At 40.6% G+C, this 24,030-nt stretch overlaps 1 protein-coding gene across 3 annotated transcripts in view; it reads right to left on the minus strand.

Annotated features, from left to right (window-relative positions):
* arid3c (AT rich interactive domain 3C (BRIGHT-like)) overlaps positions 1–24,030 on the minus strand; it is a 126,966-nt gene that overhangs the window by 28,843 nt on the left and 74,093 nt on the right. For all 3 annotated transcript variants that reach the window (XM_049579893.1, XM_049579894.1, XM_049579892.1), the window contains exon 3: positions 11,983–12,055. In XM_049579893.1, coding sequence (XP_049435850.1) covers positions 11,983–12,055 — 73 coding nt within the window. The remainder of the gene's footprint in view (positions 1–11,982; positions 12,056–24,030) is intronic.

A 24,030-nucleotide genomic window follows, 5' to 3' on the forward strand; every position in this document is an offset into this window, starting at 1 on the left:
CTGGGCTCGAGCCCGGGCCGCTGCGGCAATAGCCTTGTACATGGGGCGCCTGCTCTACCACTAAGCCACCGACACGCCGAGAAATGATCAGATTTGATATGGAATGGTTCTCCAAGACATAAAATGTCTAACTGTCAGCTTTTCAGAGGAGATGCAATTGTGCTTCCTGTGTGTGTAATTGGGAGAGGATGGTACCCGGTCAATAACAGAAATTCCTGATCTCAAGTGTCGTTCTGAGAGGATTCCCTAACATGAAAGCAGCAGGACAACAAGGTAAAACTGGGCTTGCACAGCAGAGCAAACCTGGCTACCCAAGCTGCAGTGTAATGGTAAACTGAGGAGAACAGGTATGTGCCCAGTCAGATTATCACTTGTAAATATGTTCTTTTTTACACATCATTTTATCCACTAAACAAAAGAAACCAAAGGTCTTAAATGTTAACAGTTAACGAAACATTAAGTACAAGCACATTGCCTAAATTAAAATATAAAACATGAGATACTTAAATAAATCCTGTAATAATGAGAGAAAATGAACAGATGCCTCTGCAATTGCAGAACCTAAACAACAGCTTTGTTTTCACTGTGCTAGCTATGTGAAGACTCCACCAAAGAACAGAGAAAAACATAAAAATAAAGAAAGTCAACTCCAAGGTGAGAGCAGGATGCAGCAGCAGAGTAAAGAGGAATATTTACTGTCACAGCGATCGAAGACTCTGCCATTTTTTAAGGTAACTCTCAAGTAGTCTTTTCTTCTGCCACGTAGTATTCTTAGGCAATTAGGTGGGGGACAAAAGTTGACTTATTAGAGAAAAAGTGCTGATGGTAGTCCTCGGAGATAATAATCAATTAATAACCACAGCCCTGGGGCAACAGTAAATCACCCTGGGTATTTATCAGCACACAATGGAGGCCATCACAGCCATTGTCTGCTCTACTTTTGATGGAATCTCTCAATGAGGATTCCATGTCCCTGCTTCTGAGACTGCAAAAACATCACAAAGGTGCTCTAACCATCTGCTGCATGATTCAAGCCATTAAGGGTTCCTCTGACAAGAGAAAATATGTCAGTGAAACACTGTACTGCTGTCAGTAAAGGAATGAAGCAGAAGGTAAGACACTCCACTTTCTAGTCCCCGCTGCCTGCGTCAGCATCTCGATTGAAGTATGTAGAATTATATAATGATCTCAATGTGTGAAGTCAGGCCCGATTTTCTAAAACGGATCAGTATAGGTGCTGATACCAACCCAGGGAACTTAACAGGTGCATCCCTAAATTACACCAGACAGGACAAGACACACAAGCAGTCAGGACATTACACAGGTTGAAAACAAACCAGCAGTTTACCAAGATGATCCAAACCACTTCATCTGAAGGTAAAACTGACAGTAAGTACACCTGAAATGCCAATTATGATCCTTAACTGTCCCAAAATTTTGCCAGGATCATCTATGGACTTCGCCAATCTAAAACTACCAAGAAAATTTCAGTAGCCTTCGTCAATCCGTTTTGACATTATACACTTTCAAAGCTGTGTCTTTACAACATAATTATACCCCAACCTTGTCACATATTGACATTTGGTCACGGACATTTCATGTCCACATACGTGCAAGGTACCCTGGGTTGACCTGGTTGTTATCAAGTTCTGCCTGTTACATGTATTCGTTGTTTTCAAAATATTCTTCTGTTTTCACAGGAAATGTACAGTTTGCATACAGTCCCTTTCAAAGCAAATGTACTACATCGGTACAACACTGTGAATTGACGTTTTTTTCCCTTCAACGAACACGTGGTTATGTTTTGCCCCGTGGTTGGATTTAGGAAGAAAGAACAGGGTTTGGTTGTACAATCTCACAGGAAAGTGAACACCAGCCTCGCAGGTGAAAGTCAGTGGTTGTTGGACCCATCCACCATCCCTCCCACCCGCTCTACTCGGACATTTGTTGCCTTAACTTTTGTTCTTGTCCCACTGTGTTTCCCACAGCCGGGTGCCGATAAACTATAACGGCTACCAGCTGCATATCATGCCAATGTAAAATGGATGGCTTTTTTCATCACTGACCAAGCACCGGATTTCAATGAGTTCAGAGTGAGGCTGGGTTGGTCTCAGTGTTGCATAATGGTGTATATACGCATATATATATATATATATATATACATAATTATGTAATAATGTTACATAATTAAAAAATTGGCTTAAGCGATTGTAACCAAAGTTGGTGCACATGTTTGGAATCTATGTCTGAGCTTTGTTAAGCAGTCTTGTGATACTCTGCCACTAGGGGGCACCACCGCTGGCAACAGGGAACTCGGTGCTCACAGCACAAGGGGAAGCCAAACATCATTTATCAGCACACACTGTTCACATTGTGATGCCACAAATCTGGTTGAAAATTAGCAAAGTTTCCCTTTGAAGTGAGTGAGTATGCAACTTAACTAAGTAAGTTATTCTAAGTGCTTTTGACTTTGCTCATTCTGTGCTGCTGGTGTAGTCCCGATATGATATGTGCTGCACAGAACATGGGACTGCTGCACTGAGAAAACAGTTTATAATTTTATCTTGGGGTGGGCGATATCACCAAAATCTTCTATCACAGTCTATACCAGTAATGGTATGTATCACGATACAGTAACTGTAAATTCAATTAAGAAAATAGAAAATAACCACTTTATCACATCTGATTTGACCACCACACTCAGACTCAGAACAGTAAAACTAAAACTCTGTTAATATGGAGGGTTTAAGGTTCCTGAGAAGTTAATAATGTCAAGTGTTACAGGTTTCTGTATTTCCAGCTTCGCTCTTCTCCACCATGTCTGCCCAAATCATGTTACCTTAGATGGCAGCTGTATATTCTGTGTCTTCTCAAGTTCACTGGGAATCCAGCCATGATTTGATTCATAACTTGCCCTGAATAGCTCTTGCAGTAGAAACGGTATTGCTGAATCTCTACTGGTGGACCAGCACATTCCCACACTGACCTTGTCACATATCGCCCCTTTCCATGTCAACTTATGATTTGCAAGGTAGCCTGGGTGCATCTGTTGCTGACTTTCTGGGACATTGTGTCAACTTCTGCTCGTTACATGCATTGTGTGTTTTCAAAATACACTTCAATTTTCACAGGAAATGTACAGTTTGCATATAGTCTCTTTCAAAATAACCGCACTATGTTGGTACACCACCGCAAACTGATGATGATGAAAAAATTACAGTTTTTTTTCTTTTACATTCATACAGGAAGTGAACATTGGCCTCTCGGGTGAAAGTCTGTGATTGTCGGACCCATCCACCATCCTTCCCAACCGCCCTACTCAGACTTTCTTAACTTAGGCCTAGTCCACACGAGCACAGGTATTTTTAAAACCAAACTTTTTTGGCCTCCAGTTTTTAAAAAATTTTCATCCATACGAGCAGTGTAATAAAAATACCTCCGTCCACATGACACCACAGATTCCACTATCAAGCAATGTAATACACATGCCAAAGCAGTAGGTGGCGATATAACTCCTAACTGTAAGGCCATTGTAGCCAATCAGAAGGCAATAAAACATCATTACCGGAAAAACAAAAAAACCCCCAACAATCTCTGTAATGACTGCCCCAGCGCCTGTATTCAACAATTTTGGAATGTGACCGGGTTGGGTGGACAAACTGAAAATGATGATGTTTATTCCCCATGACTGATGAGGTTCTTCTGAGTGGCAGCATGTCTGAACATGTGCCAGTCTGTGCACTTAAAACTACTGTAGCTTCATCTGTGCACACTTCATTTTGTTTTTTTTCTCTTGATGGTTTGGCCCTCAATTTTTCCAGGCATGTCCTACTGATAGGACACCCCAGGGTAGACCCAGAAAATGCTGGAGAGATTATCTGGCCTAGGAATATCTCAGAATCCCCCAGGAGAAGCTAGAAAATGTTGCTGGGAAGAGGGATATCAGGACTATCTTGTTGTTTCCTCTAACTAAACTCTTTTGAAGTAACTTAATCCTGATACTCAGCAGGTTCCCACATTGGATAAATACAGCAGCCCCCACCCTCACACACAAATTACACTGGGGGAGCAGATCTTCTTTTCATCTGCTCAGTCTATCACGACCTTATACACACAAGACACAAAAGTTGTGCATCTTGCATAAATGACTGACACCAGGCTGCAACTAGACACCAGACACTTCCCTACAAAGACATATAGAGTGATTTATAACTATTACTGTACACAGGCAGGACCTAAAGGCAATTCAATTGTGGTAACATCAATGGTAATATTCAAACTGTTGTAACTATATTAGATTATCATATTCAAGTGAAAAATAAGTTAGGGTAAAGCTCACTTCAGACCAAATGTTCACGATGAGAAAAAAACATTTTAGAATGTTGCAGAGAAAAGTTGCAACTGTGTGAACTGGCCATCTGAGCTCAACTGAAGCTGGCTGATGGTGTCACTTGCAACTCAGCTGGTCAAATTGCCAGCAGCTGGTTTTAGAAATTATGGCACATCGCCTGTTTCTACAGCCACCTGGCTTGTAGTGAAGTCTACTGGCCAAGTCAAAATGACCGCAGACAGCGTGTTCACATGCTACAGCAGGTGCTCTGTCCCCGCCGAGCCCTCTGTTTCCATCTTCACTTTTGCCGGTGTTGGACAGTGGGTCGCTGCTGCTCGCTGTATGTCTTCATGCCTTGGCTCCAGGCCCGGCCTGGCCCACGGGAGAACCGGGGAGTTCCCCGGTGGCCTGGCCCGCAAGTGGTCTGCTCTGGCCTGCCTGTTTTTTTTTTGTTTGTTTTTTTTTTGTAAGGCGCGCTCTGCAGCGCAGGTTGTGCAGCACAGGCTGTGCAGCGCAGGTGGCCGTGCCGGCTGGCAGAGAGCCCGCCCACTGTCAGAAATAGACAGGTGCTTGTCAGCATTGGTCACAATGATTGGTCAAAAAGATTTTTTTTTTTTTTTGTAGATTCAAGACGTGATTAGTTTGTATCACTTTTCGCCCGCGCCCGCCCCCAAATCAGTGCTCCTGTAAACTGAAAGCAGCTTGGTTGTGGCGAGTCAGGTGGAGCAGAGAGCAGAGGGTGTGTACGTGTGCCTGTGTGTGCAGACTGTGCAGTAGGAGCTCTGCAGCTCAGCAGCGCCGTTACAATGGACCGCAAAAAGAGGAAAGGTGGAGCTGAACGGGAGAGAGATAAAAAAAAAGGGTCATTGAGGAGGAGGCAGCCAAATGTCATAAACTTACAGATATGTTCAGAGCCCCCCCAGCCCCCAGCAGCAGCGTGACGCCGTCAAATGATGATGCTGCAACAAGTAAGTTAACATAGAAAAGTAAGAAAACTGGTTATTCTCAACATGAGGTCCGGGGAGGATGGGGACCGACCCGAGGCCAGATAAATGACTGATGATAAGCTATAAGAGCCAAATTAACCAGTAAGGGTCCATCTGGTTCCATTTTGTACAGAGCAGCGCAGGCTGAAACAGTTTGGGGACCCCTCTTAAGGATAGGCTCTTATCTGTATAAGTTCAAAAGTTTTCAATATCTATCTAATGTTACTGAAATAAGATCAGATAAGTTGAAGTTGCTGCTGACTTATATTTTTACTTGTTTTACTGTTGCATTGAATATGGGTGTTGCCATATTGATTATGATAAGCTGACATCAAAATGATTTGCTGACAAAATAATACAATCATGTACCCATTCATATAGGAGTCCTGGTTTATTGAGGGGCACATTTGGTGAGGGTAGGGAAGAGAAAAGCACTGGACAGGAGGACTATGAGTAGGGTTGCTGTTACAGTTGTGTTTAATAGAGTTGTTGTGTGACTGTCAGTCTGGAATGTGAATGAGCTTTGGTGATTACTTAGCCCATATGTGTGTCCGTGTGCACGTGTGTCAGCATGTAATGTGTGGACTGGGTGGCCTGATGTATGACTCCCGGCCTGAATTTTTGTCCCAGTCCGGCCCTGCTTGGCTCACACACACACATGCTCATTGACTGATTAATTGGCACTGGTTATTTATATTATTGTGGCATATTTATGATGAATGCAGTCCATCTGATGCTCGCTTTGTTTCTGTTTATCACTGTTTTCATCACTACCACAAATGCAACTGTAGTCACTATCTCACATCACTATCCTCATTCATATTTTAAGAGGTTACAAATTATACTCCACATCATAAGCCTGAAAAGCTGGATATCAGTATGGAAGTAAGGTAACTTGTTTGTAATCACCAACATTTTAAATAGTAACTGAAATTTGTAATTACATATTTTTTCTCAGTAACTGTAACTGATTACAATTACATTGATTTTGTAATTTAATTACATGTAACTAGTACCTCGCCAACACTGACTTAAGGTAAGAGGATTTTGAGAGTGTCATTGAGCTAGCTAAGGTTACAGCTCAGCTGAGGTGGATGCCAGTAATGTTTACACTACAAGCGGTCATAAGCACGAACCTCTCGTCCATGAGTAGATGGATGCTTTCTTCTGCATGGTAATATGGTTAGCGGGTGTAGTATGGTAGAAAGAAAATAGTTCCTACATAAATCTGCTCACAACAAGGTCTGTAGTGCCATGTAGTTCCATTGCATTGGAGAGAAGGCAGATTTTGCTCTGGCCAATATGTCCAACACTCGGGAACTCACACCAAAACAATCTTGACTGATAAATAGCACCACAGACAAGAAGAAAAATGTGTGTTTTTGATGTTGGGGTGAACTGACCCTTTAGGGCAGCTGGACGAACATTGATTATCATTTTAGAAGGCTCTGGATAACAATGTCATTCTGCTGATCTGGTTTCAGACCAGAAAATATGCATCATCTTGAAAGACCATGACAAAAAAATATTTTGCATTTTAAGTTTGGAAGACTTGTTGGTTTCACTCTTTGCAATCCACACAGTTTGATATATTAAGAATCTATTTATTTACACATTAAGCATTTATTTATTTATTTTTCTATTAAATTGACATCCACATTTCAGGCTCAGTGCTGACTAAAACATGCAGCTCAAATAAGAAAGCTCAAGCCTGTTGTATTATTGTGGTCTGGATTTAGCCAGCCAATAAATCAACAATATTAAAGGAGCACTGTATTCTTGACACTCTGACACAACTGCAAGCTAGCCTGGCTGACATTTCTTTGTCAGTGCTGAATGACAGTGATGTTTTCAAGAAACATTGATTGGGATATTTGGAGCAGTCCACTCTGATCACAGTTGTCAGAGGCGAGCAGTGGAGATAGGCCGCTGCTGATCTGCTCTGCACTGACAATGTCTCCCTACACTAAGTCCAAAATCAATCTCTAATTGAACGCTCCAACAACAATCCATACTGTCTCTAAACCCAAGTGACCACCCAAGCTACATCATTACTTCATCAACGTGTGCTTTTCTACAGCACACAGCTGGACTGTGGTCAAATGAGACTTTAGTGTTTGGGATATTCCCAAAACCTTCATATTAGGGCTTGAAGTTCTCCAGCACTGTCTCAGAATCCCTTTGCCGGGCCATTTTTGATTTGAAAATCGATAATTATATTGAGGTAGTTATATGCCTATGAAAAATATTCTTGTGTAGTTTTTTCTGTTGTGTAATAAAAATGTTTGTATATGTATCTCTACAGCCATTCAAAACACAGATATTTATATTATATTATATTATATTATATTATATTATATTATATTATGTTATTGAGTGGACCTATAATAAAATATAATAAACCTTTGTTTACACTGTGGCTCAGCAAACTGTCAGCTCAGTAATTAACATGTCCATGCTAAGGTGAGAGACCAGGCCATTTTTAGAGACCAGTCCATAGCAATGACAAAAGTTCTGTTCAGCTACACTAAGCTAACTAGGTGCAAGATGCTTAGTAATGTCATTACCAAACCAGAAATAGGAGATCCTCCAATAACCTACAGGTTTGTTGTTTGGAGCCACTTTGGGCTCTCTGTGAATTATGAGGGCGATGGTGAGAGAGAGTGGTGGATAAAAATCAATGGTATGTTGCGTCACACAACAAGAGGTTACATCAGTGGGAATACTTCAAACATGTCAACTCATTTACACTGATATCACCCCAGTGTGTCAATAGGTGGAACTAGACGAAAACAACGGGGAACACAAGCTACAAGCTAATGTTGTCCTGACAGCGTTTACGGCAGCCATTCCCAACTGATTCAGACAGGGCAAATGAAATCACCACAGGGACTTGTACTATTACATTTATAGCTGCGATATGTGACTTGACTTGAGAGAAAATATAGGCTCTACAAATATTGCTTAGTGCATTCAAGCTCCATTACACTATTCCTTCATGAGCCCATTTCAGACAGACCATAATCCCTGCCTTGTACAAAAAAGCCCAAATTATGATGTTAGTTTTTATTCATGAAAAAGGACATTTTGGCATTTCAGAAACAGAATTGCTTCTGTTGTTTGCATTTGTTTATAGCTTAATATTTTTTCAAGGGGCCGTTTTTATTCTATATGCTGCTAAGAAGACACCCCAGAAGATGCACTCAGGTATAGCTCTGTCACTGTTCAAAGTAAAAAACAAAGCACTATACTTAATGATTTAGTTTTTATACACATTTTGAAAATCAAGAAAAATTTTACATTTTTACTGTGTTGAAAACATACTGAACCGTGAACTGGACTGTGAATTTTATGAACTGTTACACTACTAGTTTATAACTATTTACAGACTCTGTGGGCTAAAATGCACAAGAAGCCTACTTCGCCTTTACAATGATTTACTACATGTTTGCAATCATTAAAATATGCAATAGTTAAGATCAGATATGATAGAATACTGCAGAGGCCACCAAATTTGGGCTTTAACAGCCCCCCCAGCTCCTTGTGGAAAGCCTTGCTTATATTACCACAAGGTAAGCTATCTCTAACAGCTTTTTGGAGTGATGATTGTGCATGTAAATGATATGCCTATTTTTTTCTTTTTGTGAATCCCCTTTCCCTCAGTTTTTTCACCGGGAACAGAAATGCTCCTTTTCCTTAAAGTCCTGTTATATTCAGTAAAGAGTCAAAACTAATCCTATAACATCCTAAATATCCGTGTGTGCGTGTTGAAATGTACCACGTGTTGTTTGCAGAAAAGTGGGATGTCAACATTTTCTTCTGGCATCGGACCTGTTAAATGCATTCCAAATTTGATAGCATCATGTGATAACTGAATATTTATGCATATGATGACAATTTACCCAAATGTTGGCAATATAGATCTGGATTTCAGCTGTTAAATTCTTATTATATGTATGTTAAGTTTTCTGTGAGTAAAATACATTTAATGTTTCCATATAAATTTCTATTTGAAGTTTTAATTCCTTCTGAACTCATCTTAATAGAGGCAGTATTTTTTTTCTTATGTTGCACAGGAAACCAAACGGCCCAGTCTGCCATCGCTCAACATGGAGTGTAATACATTTGATTTGAAACTTTACTGAAAATGATCTGAAATTACAGCAATTCTGGATTATTCTTGTTTAAACAATATAGATGATGTCATAGAATGGAAAATAAACTGCACTAAAAAATCTGTTTTTCCTAATTCCAAGTCTACTGCATTGTAAGTCAAGGACAGCCAGGTGAGGGCATAAAACAAATGTATCTGCACACATGTAAAACATTGTGTGCAGCAGCACCAGGAATTCCAAACAACAAAAACATGGCACGCTAGCCTTGTGCTCCTAAAATAGACAGTCATTGTAAGTGGCAGTGCCTTTTATTCTCTGCTGGGTGGTTAACTTCCTCATATTATGGAAGGGTCTAAACACAGATCTATTTCCCCGACAAAACCAGCGACTGCCAGCAGAATCCTCACTTTGGGAAAACACACCATCACACAACAAAAGCAGATAACTCATCAGATTGTGAGGAGGTCTGTGAATGCCAGGGTGTTGTTTTCCACTACATATGTCTTTCTGAATTGTTTGTACAAGTGAAGAAGGTCAAAGTTGCAGAATGATCACAGTCACATCTGTGCTGTCAGAGGTCATGGACCTTACAGGTCAATCAGGTGGTCTTGTTTAGGCTAAAGGATAAAAGGAACAGTGCATATATTTGTTCTCATCTAATTCCAGCAGATCACAAAGATTTAAAAATAAATTCATGGCCTTCCCTAACCCCTGACCCTAACATCAAAGGTAATGGTATCTTATGAAACTAGACATCCTAAGGCATCCACTGGTAAAAACAAAGTTGGTGTGGCTTGTGGGGTGGGGGCTACATAAAGCTACAGTTAGGCTAAGTTTTGTAGAGGGAACAACTAGCATGGCCATTTTCAAAGGGTCCCATGAACTCTCACCTCAAGATATCTTAATAAAAATGGGTTCTATGGGTACTCATGAGTCTCCCCTGAATTTGAGAAGGCTTGTTCCCAGTAAGAGTTTTGTTCTTTATGGTCAAAGTACTGCTTCAAATTAAAGCTGTATGTGTATCTTTTTGAGGAAAAAGAACAACCATCCAATTTGAAGACCAATGAACTGCCTAACATACAGATCCATAACACATTTACACAGGATAGTTTTGGAACTCAAATGTTAACTGTACCGGTATTAGTCTATTCACATCAGACAATGAGAAACATTGAATGTAAAACAAGAAAACATAGTATATCAGTGTGTGATTCCTTAACTCTCCATACTGACAGAGTTTTCAGCTAACCTATATACTTCAATAGCATGATCGAATTCCTGAAATTCAGTTATAGCTTTTAGTTTTGGTGTGCCACCCCAAGATTTTTCGTGGTCCCATCTGGAAACCCCTATGAAAAATTTCTGAGGGGGCCACTGGGTGACATGCGTTTGCACTGTAGTCATGTGCCTTTGTTTGGCCCCTTACAGATGGACTGTGCACATACAATGGTTTTGCTGTTTTTTTAAAAAAAAAAAAAAAATATCGAAGACTTATTTTCATTTAACTTTGTCCATCATTCCTATCAATTTAAGATTTTACTCAGCAGATTTATTGCTGATGTATAGTATGGGGTCACGAGACACTTGGAAGCTTTACAACTGAGTGCACTGTTTTCTGTGTATAGAATTAATTCAGCAGGACTATTTGTACAAACAGATTTTTTTTATTGGTTTTTCAGAGTCAAAGCTGAGCCTGCCACAGAATTTTACCCACTAATGGGCCTTGGGACTTGTTTATGATAAAGGAGTAAAATCACAAGTGATCTCTGATGTGAACAGGGGTTGTTATTATTAGTTACTGATGTCTAAAATGTATCAAAGAATTTTAGTTACCCTGAAACAGTCAGTACATTTACATGACAGAAAAAAAAATTGATTTATTGTGTTAGTCCAACTACAACTGGACTTTTAAAATACATGTAAATGTTAGTCCGACTGAAAACATACTAATTCAAATTGGAGTCAACTTCTTCCTGCATGTATACAATCAATCAGATCCAAACTGGCCTAAGCGCTCTGTGCATGCTCCACAGTTTCCACCCCGCTTCGACCAAGAAGTCAAATAGCATTAAATGTGTAACAGACGAAGAGACCCGTAACAACATGGTGAAAGCTAGAGTGGTGAAAGAGTTGTACGTTTTTGGACAGACGAGGAAACACAGTTCATGCTGTGTCAGCTAAAAGAGTTATATATTTGAAAAGACATGGATGGGAGGAACAGAAAATAGTGGCCTGTTCAAAATGTGGCTGAACAGCTTCACGACACTGGATTTAAAAGATTACCTGAGCAAATCCATGTTCAGTGGAAGCACCTAAAAGAGGCCTGATCAATAAAGCGATTCCCCTACCGTACTTGTGTACTGGGACAAGAACAGTCATCCAATCACTGTGCATGTACACCTAGTGACTGTGACTGGAAAACAAAACATTTTCAACTTTTGGAAATACTGGAGTCCATGGGCATGTAATGTGGTAAATTGTTATTAACTGATTGATTGAAGGACATATTAGAGAATGCTGGGAAAAAAGCACTAAAGTGGAAATCACTTACCTCGTTTCTGCATGAAACTGAAAAGATCATCAAGAAACTCTTTGCGTTTTTCATCATCATCCAGTTCATACAACTGAAAAAAGAAAGAAAAAAATCAATTACTAATGTCTTCAACATTTTCACCAAAGAAAATCAAGAACATGTTTGATCAGGGTTACAGTAGGTGAGGAAGCCTTTGAGTCTCCTGAATACTGGGGTTGTTTAGTATTATGGCCAACACAGACGAGGACAATGAGTTCCTTAAAGACAATCCCTGAGTAACCTTGAGCACAGTGAGTGTATCACACAGCAGCTACTGATCAGCAGCACAGATAACCTGGTACACACACCTTCAACACAAAGACAAACAGTGCCATGCTGGTGCTAGAACAATATCAGGAAAATGTTTTTTAGCCCTGAATAGCTTTTTCACATCTGGGCGCCTTAGAGAGGTATGTTTTTGTCAGCTCTAAACAAATGCCCATCAGCCTTTATATTTAACCCCTTCAAAAAGTTGTGCAGACACAATCACTGAGCACAAACACACAATATAGTAACATTAATTCATTTAAAGTCCTGTGCAAGGTGGTTTTAATATTTCCTCCACCTCTCTTTATATACATAGGGAGCAAAGTAAATGCCTTCATGATAGAATGAAATCAAAGCAACACTATTAAAAACTACAACTTCAAAGATGACATTTATGGTGTTACCAACAACTGATCGCAACAGACTAACTTATATTTCTGTTGTGATGGAGATTTCCATCTGTAAATGAGTCTGTTCATGTGCCTGCATTGATTAAATTTCAAAGAAAAAAGTGAATTCCAGCACACACTTATCACCTCTGCATTAATGTTTTAAAAAGTGTCGGCCACTTTTTAAATAAATCAGTAAAAAGTTGATCAGTTTATGCAGGAATTCACTTCTTTAAAATCTGTTATTCAAGGGATTTGATTTTAAGTGTTCTGCCCTGTACTGGGGCTGCGCAATTAATCAAAAAACCAACATTCACAACCTCTAACGGATGTAATCTTGCCTATGTCAGTAAAGTGTAAACACTGTGGAAAAAAACGTTTCAGCGACCAAAGGTAATACTACCAATTGGTTTCAGTGCTTGGAGCACAATTGTGTTACCAGATATGAACAGTACATGGCTCAAAAAAACAAGAAAGAGACTGATAAGCACCCAGCAATGAGTGCGTCCACAAAGCAGCTCTTGATAACACAAACTATAACAAGCTTTAATAGTTGAGCATTTTTAGAGTATAAAATTCATTAATCGTAATCGAGGTAAAATGTTCAATTAATGGTGATGTTGATTTGAGGTCATATTGCCCAGCCCTAGCACTGATGTAAATAAGAAAGTAGTTTAACCTCCTGAGACCCTACCTACCTGAGAACCTTCTTCTAGGAGGACATTACATTTTGGGTTTGCTATACTTTATACTTAATTTTGCTTAACTTTGACCTGTGGTCCTCATTTGTGGACACTTTTTTGTGACATCTAGTGGTAGAAAGAGCACAGTGTGCTGATCTATGTAAAAACAAGATGGTGGCTAACTCTGCCAAAATCATCTACAGCTAATTGCAACAAAAAAGTGGACAAGGTATAAAATCTGATCAAATGTTATGGTTGAAACTTGTTTACTTATGCTGAATAACATCTGCAGTTTGATATATCATACAAATTTGACCAATTTTAGCAATAGTAAAAAGGTAAGACAAGGACATAACAACTTAATTATTGTATTATTGCAGCATTTCACACAGGCCAATTAGGTGTGACAGACTGTTCCTACAGACAACAGGGACGTTCCTATCTTAGAATATAGAGCAATTTTGGTTTTAAACAACCATGTCTAGACATTGAAAATAACAGTTTTAGATTTGAATAGCGACCCCTAACTCATAGTGTCACAAAACATTTAACAAATATTGCATTATTTGTAATTTTGCTTTTGCACAACAATGTTCAGGCATTGAAAGTTTTACAGTTTCATTTAATACATATTTTTCTTATACTTTATTACACACAAGTAACCAAGTTGCAAATGACCTGACATTGATAACAACGAATAAGCTGGAATCCTGGCACCCTGAACCCAATTACTAAGGCTAAGTGACAAAGTACCCTCTAAAAGTCTGCTAGGTGATGGGAATGCAGTACTATGTACTATCCCCACTAAGACCATGACTGAGACGAATCAGTTGATAAACACTACAGCAACAGTGATCCTAGAGAAACTTGGCAACAAGATGAACACTATGAGCCACAAAGAGCATTACCCTGCATGGAAAAGGAGGCTGTAGGCCAAGATCAAGGCGACACTGAGAGAGGTTAGTCAGCTCTCTACAGAAATGTGTGGGGAAAAAAGGGATACCAAGAAAGTACAACAAACTGTCTATACCTGAGGCACTGGAGACTGCCAAGCAAAGGCTCACAGCTCTGGCAACCTGCCTAAAAAGATAGACAAGAGAAGAAGAAGCCAGGGGAATAAATAGGATGTTCTCCACCAAGCCATCCAAAGTTTACTCTCAGTGGCAGGGTAACGACATGAGAATAGATCCACCCAGGGCTGAAACGGAACAATACTGGAAGAGCATATGGGAGAAGGAGGCATCACCTGATACCAATGCTAAGTGGCTAGTGGATCTAAGAGCAGACCACTGCAATCTTCCAGAACAAGAGCCAATTACCATTGCAACAGCAGACATCCAAGAAAGAGTATCAGGTATGAAGAGCTGGACAGCAACGGGCCCTGACATGATCCACACCTAAAGAGAGGCTAAAGAAACTAACTGCACTCCATGAACACCTGACAGCACAAATGAACCAGCTGCTGATGGATGGGACCCATCCAGAGCATTTGAGCCAGGGACAGATAATCCTGATCATAAAGGATCACCCAGAAGGGCGTGGTTCCATCCAACAAACGGACAATAAGTTGCCTCTGTACAACATGGAAGCTCCTGTCACGCATAATAGCAGTTAAGATGAATAGGCACATGGCCCAATACACGAGCAAGGCCCAGAAAGGAATTGGTAGTAACACCAGGGGAGCCAAGCACCAGCCACTAGTGAACAGCGCAGTCGCCCAAGGCTGAAAGACCAGGCAGACCAACCTGTGCACTGCCTGGATCGACTACAAGAAAGCCTACAACTCAGTGAAATACACATGAATGCTAGAATGCTTGGAAATGTTCAACATCAACAGGACACACTAAGAGCCTTCATCAAGAACGAGTGGGACTGTGGAAAATGACTCTGGAAGCCAACTCAAAGCCAATTGCACAAGGCCGGACCCCCTCAGCCAACTCAACACAAAGAGTGGCTACAGATACCGGTTCCAAAGTGGAGTAACTATCAGTCACCTCCTCTACACTGATGACATCAAGCTGTGTGCCAGAAATGAGTGAGACATCGACTGATCCACCTCATCAGGATCTACAGCAATGACATTGGAATGTTATTTGGACTAGATAAGTGTGGCTGGATGGTGTCCAGGAGAGTGAAGATGTTCATAACAAAGGGGGTTGAACTACCAGAAGGCAACATTACAGATGTTCAGGACAGCTGCAAATACCTTAGGGTCCCACAGGCATATGGGAACCACGAGGAGGCCACAAGGAGGTCAGCCACAGCCAAATATCTACAAAGAGTAAGTAAGTAAGTAAGTAAGTAAGTAAGTAAAGGCTAGCTGAATGGAAGGAACAAGGTCCGAGCCATCAACACGTATGCTCTGCCAGTCATCAGATACCCCACTGGTAAAATAAGCTGGCCAAATTAGAGGCCACTGATATCAAGACAAGGATGCTTCTCACAATGCATGGAGGGTTTCATCCCAAGGCCAGCACCCTAAGACTGTACAATCAGTGAAGTCAGGGAGGCCAAGTACTGGTGAGCATTAGAGCCATTGTCCAGAACAAAACAACCAAGACCCAGGAATAGATCAGGATGGTGGCCCAATGATGAGCTGCTAAGTGAATACCTCAGGCAGCAGAAACCTGAGAATGCAGAAGAGGAGCATGAACCATCATGGAAGTACAAGCCCCTGCACAGCATGTACCCCCAACAGATTGAAGAAGTGGTCAATATCAAGAAATCCTACCACTGGCTGGAAATGGCTGGACTGAAAAACAGCACAGTAGCACTAATCATGGCAGAACAAGAACAGGCACTCAGTACTAGATCAATAGAAGCAGGGGTAGACCACACCAGACAGGACCCCAGGTGTAAGCTGTGCAAAGATGCCCCAGGCAGTCCAGCACATAATAAGAGGGTGTAAGATGCAGGCAGAGAGAGCGTACATGGAACGCCATAACCAACTGGCTGGCATAGTGTACAGGAACATCTGCATTGAGTCTGAGCTGGAAGTCCCAAGGTCAGAATGACACCTCCTAAGGTGATTAAGAATGACCAAGCTAAGATCCTGTGGGACTTCCTGTTCCAGACTGACAAACTGCTGATGGCTAACCAACCGTGTTGATCGACAAACAACAGAAGAAGGCAGTGGTGATAGATGTAGCAATCCTGAGCAACAGCAACATCAAGAAGAAGGAACACCAGCAGCTCGAAAAATACCAAGGGCTGAAAGAGGAGCTAGAAAAGATGTGGGGAGTGAAGGCAACAGTTGTGCCAGTGGTAATCGGAACACTCAGGGCTGTGACTCCCAAACTGGGAAAATGGCTCCAACAGATTCAAGGTACAACATCTGAGGTGTCTGTCCAGAAGAGTGCAGTCCTAGGAGCAGCTAAGATACTGCACAGAACCCTCAAACTCCCAGGCCTCTGGTAGAGGACGACACACCACCACCCCCATGGAGGGTGAGAGAGGGGGATTATATATATATATGTATATATACGTACATACATTTCTGTTTTCTGCTGTTGCTATTTTGTCAATTATTTCCCTTTTCTCGCCTTCATCACCACCTGTCCATGTCCATAGGTGCTGTAATTTTTACCATTATAATTATGTACTTATAATGCAAGATGTCATTGTTGAAAATGAAACATTTGTTGACAAACTGGTAAAGATCTTTTTGTCATTTACTATCTTAACTTTCAGTTGTTGAGCTCTTTTGGCCTCTGTATAGTCATATTTTCTTTTTATTCCTTGTACAGTTTGTTCTATAAAAGGCCATATAAAGACTGAGAATGCAAACCTATAATATCTCAGCAGGGTATCGCCTTGTGTCTGTCATTCCTGTGGCCCTCTGTATATTTTAGAAGCACTAGTTTCCTTATTGGCATATCCATTATGCTCCTCATCCTGCCCTATTCACTGGGGCAGCGGCAGTGTCAAAGAGGCTTTTAAATGGGCCTCTCCAGCCAGATACAGCTGATGGAAATATGTTAGTGGCAATGTTCACTTTCAGTAAGGCCCAGAGCTACGTTAACAGGCCCACTTAATCAATACTGGAAGACAGAGGGATGACCTTTGGAATCAGTGGGGCCCTGTGGACGAGGCCCCAGAGATAATAACTGATCATTTAGAAGTGTATTAGCTGTCACCAATATTAAAGGACCAGAGCAGGTCAGCACTCAGGAGGAAACCATAGGGGGGTGGGGGTTTGTTAAGGGGAGGGTTCCGGAGGTGGGAGGTGGTGTGTATGTGTGTGTTTGTGTTGTATGTTGGCTGAGGGGGTGATTGGTGGGGGGTGGGTGGGTGGGGATATGAGTGTATTGTGAGTGCTGCACTGCAGGCAGTCCATGGTGAAGGGAATATCGAAAGGTAAAGGAACAGCAAGCCATTGCAAAAATGTTAAGTGCACAAATGCACAGCGGATGACAATGCCGCAGGATCAATTGTGAGGCCCATGGAGTGCAAAGGCATATATGCAGAAACAATGATGAGCATGTGCCTCCTACAGGCAATAACACACGTATGTTAAAGGGACAGTTCACCCCCAAGTCAAATACACATATTTTTCCTCTTACCTGTAGTACTATTTGTAACTCTAGATTCTTTTGGTGTGAGTTGCCAAGGGTTGGAGATATCAGCCACAGAGATGTCTGTCTCCCTCCAATATAATGGAACTAGATGACACTCAGCTTGTGTTGCTCAAAGTGCCAAAAATAGGCTTGAAAAACTCAACAACAATGTCTCTTTCCAGAAATCATGACCTGTGACTCAAGATAATCCACAGACCTTGTTATGCAATTTCACATAAGAACTATTTTCTGCTTTCTTTCTACCAAACTACACCCACCAACCCGACACTGCTCAGAAGGAAGTTAGTGCTCAGTGGTGCTAGGGGCGCTCCCAGTAGATGCATGCTTCCCTCTATGTTGTGATAAGGTTGGTAGGTGTCATTTGGTTGAAAGAAAAAAGTTTCTCCATGAAACTTCCCACAACAAGGTCTTATCTTGAGTAACCGGGTCATGATGTCTGGACAGATGTCATTGTTGAGTTTTTCAGATGTACATGTTTGCCTCTTTGAGCACCACAAGCTGAGTGCCATCTTATTCCATTATATTGGAGAGAAGGCAGACATTTCTGCGGCCAACAGTGTTGTAACATAATGAAGTAAAAATACTTTGTTACAGTACTTAAGTAGTTTTTGGGAGTATCTACACTCAACTTCAGCTTCTATATTTTTGTCAACTTTCAATTATTCTCCACTAAATTTCCTAAACAGAATGTATACTTTTCCTCACCTAAACATCTTTGTTACTTTTTACAAAATAGGGAAGGAAAGAAGGAGGGTCAGACAGATGAATTAAGGAATGAGAAGGAAGGAAAAACTTGATTTTGTTATTTTAATCCTTTATGTTGATAAAAAAAACTTGTTTTTCTTCAAGTGTAATTCTACTTCAAAACTAACATACATTTAATATCATAAAATTACTTATGTCCAGTCAATATCAGATACTTTACGACTTTTACCCAAGTAATATTCTAAAAGGTTACTTAAACTTCTACTAAAGTCAGTCAAGTCAGGTACTTCAGCATCTTCAACACTTGGCAACTCACATCAAATCAATCGAGACTGATAAATTGAGCTACAGGTAAGAGGAAAAGTATGTATTTATGATTTTAGGATGAACTGAACTCTTTCAATTTTATAACTGAAACTGTTAATTCTTCAAAGATGTCAACATGTGCACAGCTTCATTTGTCAAGTTTTCCTGCAGCTGGCTTAGAGGCAAGGAGAAAGGAGTTCAGTTGGAGAGAAAAGTCACCGTGCAGCATTCCTGTCTGTTTGAACGCTACTTTGTTTTTGTTTTCCCCATCACTGTGTGAAGTAAATGAACAGACAGACAGGCTGAGGCAGGCTGAAGGACATTGGGTTCAGCTGAACCTGGAGGCTTTCAGGCTACTCTCAGGCTGTCAGTCACCAGGGTCAGCTGAGGGAAGCCTGCTGACATTGAATTTGGAAATGCCCCCTGGCTTTTCTCCTTTCACCGGAACTATTCATGTAACTCAGACAGTACGCTCACTGTGAATACATATGTAGTTGCTTTAGTTATTTTCAGACTTATTTCTCGTTTATTTGTATTTTTAAATGGATGTTCAATACTGATGATTAAACACTTGAAAACATTTAAAAGAACTGAAGCAATCATTTGGAACAGATGGACAGAACATTACTGAAATTCTATGTAAATGTCCTGAACAAATATTTTAATGAGTGCAAGTACACATAACTATATTCTACTCAGTGTAAGACACATTACTAACAAAGAGTGAGATGCATAGTAGCAACAATATGCAAAAATAGGAGGTTTCTGTGAAAGTCATGAGATACATGAGCTTTCACAGAAATACAGGACAAAATACGGCCACAATTTCTTAACACCACCTTACATACCAAAACTCTTTGGTTACGTTTAGGGGAAAAACAAATTCTTGGTTAGGTCAAGAAAGTTGAATGGTTTCAATTAAAATAAGTTTTTGTATTTGCTTCACGTATTTACATAGGTAATGTATTTACATCTGCATCTGATTCCCCTTCCTAAAACTAGAAAAGTTTGGGACCAGGCTGCCTTTTTTTTCCTGCTTGAAAATGGACCAAGCACCGCCCCCCTCTTGCACATGTCGGTCAGCTCTATATTGCATGTTTTGTTGCTCTGATTTGTTGAATCCAGTCACGTCCAGACCCATTTTGGTCTGCACCCACTGGTAACGCTACCTGAAAATTGAAAATGAACTGAGAAGAAGGGTCGCAACACTATGAGATTTTCACAGTACGATAACTGTCTTAGAGAGTATTGCTGTTTTGCGGTATCACGTATAACAGAATGATTATTATTATCTGTCAGAATGACCCTTAAAGGACTGAAAACAGAAGGGCTTTTTTGGTTGAACAAATGTGTTTATGACTACAATTGAAACTTTATACTACTTCTTAAATGAAAATAATAAAAAGTCCCCCTTTTGAAAATACCTCAAATAAAGGCAAGATTTGTCACCCAATTGCTTTTTTTGTACAATATCGTAGATAAAATGTTCAGGGTATGATAACCGTCAATTTTCATATCTATATACCTTGAAGCCAGTATACTGCTGCAACCCCACTGAGAAGTCCCAGACTTTCCTGTTGCCTGGCTACCCAACCTCTGCATGCAGACACTGTCCTCAAGTCCATTTTATACAGCCTGTTAGAGGCAAGAATATCAATCAATCAATCAATCAATCAATCAATTTTATTTATAAAGCCCAATATCACAAATCACAATTTGCCTCACAGGGCTTTACAGCATACGACATCCCTCTGTCCTTAAGACCCTCACAGTGGATAAGGAAAAACTCCCCAAAAAAACCCCTTTAACGGGGAAAAAAAAACGGTAGAAACCTCAGGAAGAGCAACTGAGGAGGGATCCCTCTTCCAGGACGGACAGACGTGCAATAGATGTCATACAGAACAGATCAGCATAATAAATTAACAGTAATCCGTATGACACAATGAGACAGAGAGAGAGAGAGAGAGAGAGAGAGAGAGAGAGAGAGAGAGAGAGAGAGAGAGAGAGGCAGGTAATGACAGTAGCTTACAACAACATTAATGAAAGTAATAATATTATAGTTATAGTTCTGGTTACTGCGGTACAATATGTTGAAAGTATGTATTAATACCTGGCAGTATACATGTGTGACAATAATCATATGTGTATAATAACAGAAGAAGTATGACTAATGACTAATGATGGCAGCAGCAGCAGGAGGCATCTGGCGGGACCACGGCAGCAGCACAACCACACACGTCATGCTGTCCAGGCACCGCTGTGATATGAGTTAATCTGAGAGACAGTGGAGCACAAAGGCTCCGGAGAAGAAGCCGAGTTAGTGACATCCAGAATGGCCGAGTTAGCTAGATGCAGTAATAGGATACGAGAGAGAGAGAGAGAGAGAGAGAAGGAGAGAAGGGGCCCGGTGTATTATAGAGGGGTCCTCCAGCAGACTAGGCCTAAGTCAGCCTAACTAAGGGCTGGTACAGGGCAAGCCTGAGCCAGCCCTAACTATAAGCTTGATCAAAGAGGAAAGTCTTAAGTCTAGTCTTAAATGTGGAGACGGTGTCTGCCTCCCGGACCGTAACAGGAAGATGATTCCACAGGAGAGGAGCCTGATAGCTAAAGGCTCTGGCTCCTGATCTACTTTTGGAGACTTTAGGGACCACGAGTAACCCTGCGTTCTCAGAGCACAGTGTTCTGGTGGGATAATATGGCACTATGAGCTCTCTAAGATATGACGGAGCTTGACCATTTAGAGCTTTATAAGTTAACAGTAGGATTTTAAATTCAATTCTGGATTTTACAGGGAACCAGTGCAGAGAAGCTAAAACAGGAGAGATATGATCGCGTTTCTTAGTTCCTGTCAGTACACGTGCTGCTGCATTCTGAATTAGCTGGAGAGTTTTTAAGGACTTACTAGAGCTACCTGATAATAGGGAATTACAGTAATCCAGCCTTGAGGTAACAAAAGCGTGGACCAATTTTTCTGCATCTTTTCGGGTCAGGATAGGCCTAATTTTCGCAATATTACGCAGATGAAAAAATGCAGTCCGTGAGGTTTGCTTTAAATGAGAATTAAAAGACAAATCTTGATCAAATATTACTCCGAGGTTTCTTACGGTAGTGGCAGAGGCCAGAGCAATGCCATCTAGAGAAACTATGTCATCAGATAAAGAGTCTCTGAGTTGTTTGGGGCCAAGAACAATAACTTCAGTTTTGTCTGAATTTAACATCAGGAAATTGGTGCTCATCCAAGTTTTTATGTCTTTAAGGCAATTATGGAGTTTAGTTAATTGATTGCTTTCTTCTGGCTTCATTGATAAATACAACTGAGTATCATCCACATAACAATGGAAATTTATAGAGTGATTTCTAATGATGTTACCTAAAGGAAGCATATATAGAGTAAACAGGATTGGTCCGAGCACAGAACCTTGCGGAACTCCAAAACAAACTTTAGTACGTAAGGATGGTTCATTGCGAACGTCAACAAATTGAAAACGATCAGATAAATAAGATTTAAACCAGCTTAGTGCTGAACCTTTTAAGCCAATTAAGTGATCCAGTCTCTGCAGTAGAATTTGATGGTCAATTGTGTCAAACGCCGCACTAAGATCTAATAAAACAAGTACAGAGACGAGTCCTTTGTCTGAAGCAATCAGAAGATCATTTGTAATTTTAACTAGAGCTGTCTCAGTGCTATGATGCACTCTAAATCCTGACTGAAATTCCTCAAATAAATTATTATCCTGGAGAAAATCACACAGCTGGTCTGCGACTACTTTCTCAAGGATCTTTGACATAAAGGGAAGATTAGATATTGGTCTATAGTTGGCTAACACCTCTGGATCCAGGGTGGGCTTTTTTAGTAGAGGTTTAATTACAGCTACCTTAAAAGACTGTGGTACATAGCCTGTTAATAAGGATATATTGATCATATCTAATATATGAGTGTTAACTAAAGGAAAGGAAAATATCAAGCAGTTATGCTGTCTCACAGTTCTTGTAAAAGGTACAATCGCTGAATGGAGGACTGAGTTGTCTCACCTTTAAGACGGCATCAGAGGTAGTAATAGCGCCAAATCAAAGGGATAGCTGGAAGGATGAGGTCACGGACAGGAAGGGTGTGACAATTTGACGTAAAAAGCAGCTAACTAATAAAAGAAGAACAGCAGCCGAAAATGCCAACAATACCGATCCGATCCAAGCGCGTATTATACATATTCACTTATTTTGTTGTCAGTCATGTTAGAAAAGGTTTGATCAAGCAATATTACTCTAACAAGAACAACTACTTAATCGGGTTAGTTAGAATGATCCACAACAGTTGGTATGAGAAACTGACCTGTTTATTGTTAACAGGGTTAAATAAACAAACTTTAAACTTGAACATTAACATTAAATAAAAAAATATAGCTGGTTTGCTTTGACTGCTTTTGCCCCTTAATAAATAGAAAATAAATCAACACAAGAAATCTTTAAAATGTCTAACATTGAAATTAAAATAGCAGCAAGACTCCACGCACTTGTGCTTTGGCCCCCTAATAAATAAAAATAGATTAACACCACAAGACTTTGTTGACATTTAACAAACAATACAGCCTTTCCTTTTCAGTTATTTTAGTAGTGTTTTTGTAGTCCATCCATGGCTCCAATTTCACCAATTCTGCCCAAAACAATGCCATCAGTGCTCTTTACTTAAACAGTAAGAGTGTAAACCAAATAAAAATATCACTCTCAAAAAACAGAGCAGAAAACAAATAGTCAGTTAACTAAGTTGACCGCTACTCCTCCTATCCTCCGTGTGTGTCCGCCTGTGCATGCTGGCCTGGTGGATTGATAGTAAGAGCTGGAGCGGATCACTGGAATGGACTGCTTCACTCGCGGAGCGCTGGGCTGGCCGGAAAACCTGGAGCGCATCCCGTGAAAAACTGGATTGGAGTTCTTGGATCTGCATTTTTCCATGCAGTCCGATCCCATGCCGATGCCCATTTTTTGCTAGTATCGGCGGCCGATACCGATCCGAATATCGGATCGGAACATCCCTAGACACTATCTCATGAATTGGTCTACAAAGTCAAAATTCTGACATATTAAAGTGGAACTCTATCAACC

Source organism: Epinephelus fuscoguttatus, linkage group LG6, assembly GCF_011397635.1.
Source record: "Epinephelus fuscoguttatus linkage group LG6, E.fuscoguttatus.final_Chr_v1".
Classification (NCBI taxonomy): domain Eukaryota; kingdom Metazoa; phylum Chordata; class Actinopteri; order Perciformes; family Serranidae; genus Epinephelus; species Epinephelus fuscoguttatus.